Source organism: Adiantum capillus-veneris, chromosome 25 (genome assembly GCF_014529385.1).
Source record: "Adiantum capillus-veneris isolate H3 chromosome 25, ASM1452938v2, whole genome shotgun sequence".
Taxonomy (NCBI): domain Eukaryota; kingdom Viridiplantae; phylum Streptophyta; class Polypodiopsida; order Polypodiales; family Pteridaceae; genus Adiantum; species Adiantum capillus-veneris.
The window spans coordinates 100147474-100155880 of record NC_140955.1 but is presented as its reverse complement, the minus strand read 5'-3'; the positions used below and the strand labels follow the sequence as shown (position 1 = coordinate 100155880).

Sequence of the window (8407 nt, the reverse complement as noted above, 5' to 3'; positions counted from 1 at the left end):
GAAGCAGAAGCAATGGCCAGAAGGAAGAATGGAATGCCTAATTGGTTACTTGTTGATGACCAAGAAATTGAAGAATGGAACCTAGTTTCTGAACAAAACCCAAAATTATAAAGATCAACAAGCATTTGAAGAAAGAACTCAAAGACAAAGCCTGGAATTTGTTCCAGAAGTTCAAAGATGTTTTTGCATGGGAACACACAGATCTGGAAGGGGTAGATCTAAAAGTATGCCAACATAGAATACCACTGAAGGTAGATGCAAGATCAGTACGCCTACAAAAATATAGGATGAATCCAAATTATGCAAAGAAGGTAAAAGAAGAGATAGACAATCTACTGAAGGCTGGATTCATTACTCAAGTGGAAAGCAGTGTGACCGGTTATTTCCAATAGTGGTAGTTCCAAAGAAGAATGGGAAGCTCATAGTGTGTGTAGATTACAGGAAGCTTAATGCTCAAACCATTAAAGATCCATTTCCATTACCTTTCACTGATATGATGCTAGATGAAATAGCAGCGCATGAGATGTACAGCTTCATGGATGGATACAGTGGATACAACCAGTTAAAGGTTGCACCTGAAGATAGATCAAAACTACTTTCATTACAGAGTGAGGAGATATTATGTATTTGGTCATGCCATTTGGATTATGCAATGCTCCTGCCACATTTCAGAGATGCATGATGGAGATCTTCAGTGAATTCCTGCATAAATTTTTAGCAATCTTTGTGGATGACTTCACCATTTACTCTACTAAAGATTTGCATATGATGTTTTTGGAATTGGTGTTTTAGAGGTGCACAGAGAAGAGAATATGTCTGAACCCATTCAAGTTAGTATTCATGGTATGGAAAGGACAACTGTTGGGCATGTTGTGTCTAGGAATGGAATTGAAATGGTCGCTTACAAGATTACATGCATTCAATAGGCAAGACCACCAAAAAATGTATCAGAATTGAGTTCATTCTTGGGGTACATTAACTTCTACAGAAGGTTTATCCACATGTTTGCTACAAAGGCAATAGTGAAGTATGTAAAGTTTATCTGGACATCAGAATGTCAAGAAAGTTTCCAAGCTTTGAAAGATGCAGTTAGTAGAAAGCCTATACTGAGGCAACCTAACTGGGATGTCATTTTCCATGTGCATGTAGATGCATCAAGAGTGGCTATGGGTGCCATTTTGGCATAGCCAGATGGAAAAGCAGATTACCCAGTGTACTTTGTTAGTAGGAGATTCAGTAAGGTAGAGCGTAGCTACTCTACTACTGAAAGAGAAGCATTGGAAATGGTTTTCAGTAAAACTAAGTTCAGGCATTGCTTACTGGGGAAGTTATTTCATTTTTATGTGGAGCACCAGGCATTATTGTATCTGATCAATAAAGTAGTGATTCAAGGAAGACTCATTAGATGGATGATGTTTATAATGGAATTTGAGTTCAAAATCTTTCACAAACCAGGAAAGAGTCACTGTGGAGCAGATTACCTGTCTAGAAGCACAAAAGATAATGAGGCAGAGTCACTGAAAGATGAACCAGTAGATGTTGAATTATTTCAGACAACTGCAGTAGCAGTGGAGGAATTAGATCTAGAATGGATGGAGGTGTAGGAATTTCTCCAGATTGGGAAGATTCCAAAAGACTGGCTTCATTCCAAAAAGAAGGGTCTTATTGTGAAAAGTCTGAAATTCACCATTATTGGAGGCTCTCTATACAAACTAGGTATTGATGGAGTACTGAGAAGATGCGTCCCTATCAGTGCCAGAATGTAGTTCATTATAGAGGCACATACTGGTAGTTTTGGAGGACACTTCTCTACTGATATCACATACAAAAAGATTCTGCAAGCAGGGTTATGGTGGCAAAGTGTAATGGATGATGTCAGAAGCTACTGTAAAACTTGTGACATTTGTGAGGGAATTGGAAGACCTACAACAGCAGATATGATCCCTCTGACAACCATACGGCCATTAGAAGTGTTTATGAAATGGGGATTGGATTTCATGGGACCATTCAAGAAGGTAACACCAAGGAAGAACAAATACATTGTAATGGCCACATGTTATGTAAGGAAGTGGGTTGAAGCCAAGGCATTACCTAATAATACTGCTAAATTAACAACTTGGTTTCTATATGAAGACATCATTTGTAGATACGGGTGTCCCATTGAGATAGTCTCTCATCAAGGTACTCATTTCATTAATGATACCATTGAGATACTGACAGAGCTATTCTCCATTAAGCACAGGAAGTCTACACCCTACTACCCTAGGTGTAATGGTCAAGCAGAGAGTAGCAACAAGACCGTCAAGACCATACTGATGAAGATTATTCAAAATGAGCCTCATAACTGGGATGAACAGTTATAGACTGCCTTATGGAGATACAAAACTGCTTACAAAGTAACTTCTGGAATGACACCATTCCGAATGGTGTATGGTACTGAGGCAGTAGTACCATTAGAGTTTATAGTACCCAGTTTAAGAATGGCAGAACAGTATGAAATGGACTTTAACACAGTACTGAAGGCAAGATTGGAAGGACTGCAAAGATTGGATGAGATTAGAGAGAGAGAATTATTGAAACAACAAATAGTGCAACAGAGGAGAAAGTACTGGCATGACAGTAAGATCAAAGTGAGAGAGTTTAAGCAAGGGGACCTGGTACTCTTATACCAATCTAGATTAGGGCCAAAGAAACCAAATTTGAAGATAACATGGTATGGACCCTATGAAGTTGATTGGGTGTTCTCTAATGGTACTGTACAACTGAAAGATCTCTCTGGACTTATCTTACCAGGAGTGTATAATGGTGTCAAAATCAAGTTGTACTATTCCTCACCTACTGATAATAGTAATAAAGAAAACAATACTGTACTGGATTATGAATCAAAGGCAGAGTTATCCTTATTGATGGGAAATCAGTAGGAATAAGTAGTTTTGGAAAGAGTGTCTACTGAGCGTGACGGGTTTGGAGCAATAATTGCTGCAATCATTATGGAAATCGAGGGGCGACTATAACAATCATTCAGGAGACCAACCAATTCATGACTGCCAGCTCAGTAGGTACCAGGCAATCATCTACAAATAATGGAATCACTAGTTATAAAAACGAGGATTTATTGGCGGCAACTCATTATGGCACGGGCCAAAACCACTATAAGAAGGGTTGGCTACCTCAGTAGACCACTTTCACCTTCTCAGAACTCTGCGCAGACCTCGCCATTACCAGTAACTTTGCTGACGCTGACATGCATTTTTTGGACGAGCATAAAGTCACTAAGTCATGCTAAAAAGCTTGCCACACTAGCCTCTTGTATATATGTGTACATAGCCTTGCATGTTTTGAAAGTGCACATGTAAATTTTTGTATAAATTCTTGATTTGGTTTTGCCCATTTGTTGGAGTTTTTAAATTTGTGAGCTTTTGGAAAATGCCTTTTGATGGGTGTTACCAACTATGCTTTACAGCTTGTCAATTGGGCCCATACGTCATAAGTTATGTGCATTTTAAGTTGGCGGGTGCGACTTGTAAAGTAGTCACAAATGTATGTGAATAACAAGTGATCGGGCCGGCATAATGGTCTTAAGTTTAGAAAATTTAATTTTAAAGATTCTTGGAGATGGTTGAAGTTGCGAGCTTTGAGTCGTGCTTTACAGCACATGATTCGGTTGCCTGAGCAGTAAATGGCATCCCTGAGAAGTTGAGCCAGTTTGGGGGTTGAGTTGAGAATGGAGTTGAGTTTGAGGGAGATAGGAAGAAGAAGAAGAGAAGTGCCATGTGGTGGGGGGATTATCCCACATGGGAAAGAGTGAAGGAGAAGTGGGGGGTATATAAGGCAAAAGGGGAGTACCCTTGTATGAATCACTTGTTGGTGAGAGGCTTGGACTTGAGAGGCTCGTGGAGGAGGAGAAAATGCGCAAAAAATGAGTTTAGACCAGCTTCCCACGCTCCCTCTCTCAATTTGGTCCTCTGGACATTGTACCCTCCCTTTCCCAAGTCAACAAGGCAAGAAGTGAAGTTTAACTTCACAAGGGCCTGCCATGTGTCAGTGGAAAGATAATGTAAGTGATGGAATGATCAGACCAATGGAAATAATTTGTCCGGCATGAGAATTCGTTTACACTTGAGTTGACCCAAATGTGATCCAACGTTGAGTAATTTATTGTTGTTGGTTCTTTGCTTATCTGTCTGAATCCGTATAGTGCCATGTAATGTTGTAGAGAGATAAAGCAACCATTGCTATTGCTTGCATCTATATTGAAATCTCCTACGATTATGGTTTCCGTGTTCATGTCTAATGCACGAAAAGTTTTCTCCAGTGCTTTGTAAAGGGATGAGAGTTTTGACAAAGGATGTCTTTATAATGAAACAATGTTTAATTTCTTGTTGCTCGTAATAGACATGTTTGACGAAACAATTTCAATCCCGTTTGATATTAATTTATATGTGTCAATAAAGTGAGACTTATTCATGTGTAGTATAAGAACACATGTTGATCCTTCAGAGGATATATAATCAAATCCGGAAAATGCATTTCTTGATTTTTCTGTGTGCGTTTCTTAGATGCACAGAATGTCCGATGACATAAGGCTAGTGTCTTTCATAATGTCAGAGTAATGCGTAGATATGGACACTGTGTTTATGGATTGAACGATGATATTTTTCTCTGCAAAGTCTGTCAAGTTTTTGTTTAGAGTTTTCCATGTTGCTTCTTGCTTCTGGAATTCTATTTCTTGTAGCACTATCTTATCTGTTTTTATTTGTACTGGATCAATTCTGGAGAGGAGAAGCAGGTTTTGGGGATTTTTAATTTGTGACAACGCTGTATATATCAATCCATGGCTTTTCATTTTTGAAGGGTCGAAGACCAATGTATGAATGTAAATCCTTGAGATCTATGAATAGTTTGAGCTGATGCATGTTGGACAGGATATTGTGTTCTTGATACGACATTCAACAGATTTTTTCCGACTTAAAACTCTCTTATGCTTTTTCTTATGGGAGTCCATTTTCTTGATATAGATTCTCCAAAGAGATGTTGGTTCTCAAATCTTGTACGTTGACCTACTCTGACGTTGTAAAATTCAATCCAAATTTTTGTTTCGTTTGTCGATGTCTGTGAATGGCTCTTCTAAAGTCCATCAGCTTCATTTACAAGTCCATCTGTAATGTTCAAGTTTTCGGCGCATAGTTCCATGACTAAGTTTGGCTTCAAATGCAAGGTTTTTTGCAGACCTCTGCATTGTTTCAAATCTTTTGGAATCTTTATATATTTGTGACAACTTTTGAATTTTCTGTCAGTAGCTTTAAATATATCTGGTATTCCTGATGTGTTTTCAAATATGTACTTGTTGTATGCATCTTTGCTTTTATTATCGTAAAATAAATAAGAATAGTTATTCAATGGAGATATAGTTCACGACAATAAGAATAGTTCAAGTGTTTGATATCTTCCTCTGTGTGCTGGCTTTTACATATTCGATTTAAAATTTCAATGAATCTTATGTTTTCTTGTCACATTGGCTGTGTTAGTTCGTAGCGTTTGATATGTGAGTGCCAAAATGAAACTAACAATGTGTCAAATATGTTTTCGTGATATGAGAAGATCCAGTTTTCATGAACAGGACTCGCTTGACAAAGATCTCCATAGAGGATAACGTCCACGTCTGCAAATGGTTTATCATGTATTCTTTTTATAGCGTGAAGTCGTGCATCAGCATGTTGGAAAAGACTTCGTCCAACGAGGGAGATCTCATCGATAACCACCAATTATAATTCATATATTGTGAAGAGAGGTCATCTAATTTTTATGTGCTCAACGAGGTTTGGTCGCTCGCTAGCAGTGGCAGACGAAGAGCAGAATGTATTGTGGTTCCACCAATATTGAATGCTGCTTTTCCAGTATACGCCATCAATACAATTTAGCAGATTCAATGTTTGTAGGCAATTTAAAATTGTAGTGTCGTATTAAGCCTTGAACCAATAGTAACAGCAGAAATGTTTTACCAGTTCCAACACCTCCAATAAAAAATTGTTGTATTGCTTTGTCTGGATTTGTTCGTTTTCTCAGCATGATATCATCGAACAGAAGACGTTGTTGGCTATTTAGCATTCGTAAGCCTTTATGAAATTGTTTATTTGAAATCGCGATTAGCTTTGTTATTGCTAGTTTTCTATTGTTGGTAGTGTTCCAAGTCTGGAAGATTTGAAGCGATGTTGTCTTGCATGTTTTCATGTGAAGAAGCAAAGGAACGTGATGTCGATGTTGTTGTAGTTTGCGAGATACTATTTTCATCTACAACGTCTTTGTTGAATTTTTTCTTGTTATAGGACACAAGATCTAGATGACGTTTATATACATCTTCCCACGTTTTAGAGCAATGAAGATGCTGGTTCTCATCGTTGTGCCAAGGTAAATATAGCAAGCATTGTTCCCAATAAAAGTTATCAGGATCTTTATGTTTGTCGTATTGGACATAACAAATGATTCGATTGTCTCTCAATGAAAAAATTTTACGTCCACAGTGCTTGTAGCATGAGCAAAATTCTGCCAAGCAGATATTATGCAAGTGCGTTGGTATTTTGCTATATTTATCGATGATGTTCTTGAAAAATATGTCTCTAATGTCTGGATCTAATTGTTTCAATGTTTCTATTCTTTTCAAAATGAGTGAACGTTGGTCTAGAGAATTTATTTTTTGTTTTGATGAAAATAAATTCTCTAGTAGAATTGTATAAAGGTGAAGACAAAACAACATAAGCAGCTTGTTGTGCACTTAATTGCTGCATATTCAAATTGTGTTTCCAATGCGTCGTAATCTTTCAACAGTGTTGACATTATTGGCGGTACAAATATCGATCTCAGATTTAATAGTTGTTATTAATGTGCTATCCATTTTTATTATGTATGATGAGCAGTATACAGTAGCTGCGTACGCGTTCACTACATATTGGATGTTGGTGTTAGCGTTCCATAATTCTGAAATTTTTGGATTGAAATTGTTTGTAAAATTGTCTTCTATTCTTCGTCTCATCAGCACAGTCGGTGTCACAATTTTTGATCGAATTGCCAATATATAATCATCGAAAGGAAGATCTAATTTTTTTGGCCAATCCTCAAAATTAGTTGATAATATTTCGGTTTTGATTGTTTCGAGAAATTCTTTGATTTTCTTAAGATTTCTTTTGTGTTGTTTGTTATTCTTTTCTTCTTCTTACAATGGTCTAAGTATACAAGTATACGGCATCGGGTATCGGGAAAAATCAAAGCTACATCTCTTTTCTTTTTTCAAGCAAATTTTTCGATGCGAGTGTTGTTGAACATCTCTCAGATCTTCCCGAAGAAGGTTCTTGTTAGTGCCAATGCATTTGTCAATGAATGTCGTTACGCTATTTGCTTCTGTATTAGTTAGCTGAGGTGCATTTTCAATCCATATTAGACCATGATCGTGTTGACTACCACGACTTTGAAATTCGGTCATGAAAAAGTAGTCTTTCACTTTTCCTCGTCGTATGTTGTTGTTTTTGTTGAGTAGTTTTTTCAAGCTTCAAAATTTGTGCAAATAATATCTGGAACATGTTATTGGGTCCGATCAAATTTTTTGTTTCGTTGTCATCTTTGGTTATAGAAGTGATTTTTTCTAAACGGTCGATTAGTTCTTTCCACCATCTCTCTGCAGCCGAGAAAGTGACAAAAAAGGTAGGAGGACCTAGCTGTCTTATCATCGCGAAGATATTTTTCTTTATTTTTTGTTTATAATCTGGAGAAGTTCTCAAAGCTTTGTAGTCTTCGTAACCTATCTTTGATCGAATAATTTTGTCGACGTTTGTATCATGCAACACATCTCGTGCATAAAGAACGGTCCCTTCGAGCTTGACCTTTCTCATACGAACCCATATAGACGAAATAATTTGTTGGGTCATTATTTTCACTGCTTTAAAGAATAAGTTTTCTATATCCAATGTAAATCGTTTATCACCATGAAGTAATTTTTATTTTGCAATTTTATGATAGTTTTTAATTGCTAAAAAAATCGTAATACTTACGTGGTTCACCGAAGAATATCCTTGAAAAACCTAGTTCTTCACGGAACGTGTCTTTTAATAAACCAAGTGGAGGATTTCCTTCAGAAGGTGCAACGTGTAGGATCTTATCGTTGTAATCAATAATTTATTGTGCTGATGTTAATTGATGAAAGAGAATATCGTGATAATTCTCGTCATCTTCGTTGTTGTCATTGCACATTGCAAGATGAATGGAACGTGTCTTTTACAAAAGGGTGATATGTCGCAACCAATCCTTATTTAAACTTATGCTCTCTTTTGCATAAAGATCAGAATGTAAAAGCTCTTTCAACGCTTCAAGAGTGAGCAGTAGGTGTACTAGTCTACTCAAATAACAATGCTTATAT

At 37.1% G+C, this 8407-nt stretch overlaps 1 protein-coding gene across 1 annotated transcript; it reads left to right on the top strand.

Moving 5' to 3' along the window:
* The first annotated feature begins 2423 nt into the window (after window positions 1–2423).
* Window positions 2424–2921, top strand: LOC147425370 (uncharacterized). Its single transcript, XM_086500047.1, has one exon. The coding sequence runs from the start codon at window positions 2424–2426 to the stop codon at window positions 2919–2921; it is 498 nt and encodes a 165-aa protein (XP_086356173.1).
* Window positions 2922–8407: the final 5486 nt, after the last annotated feature.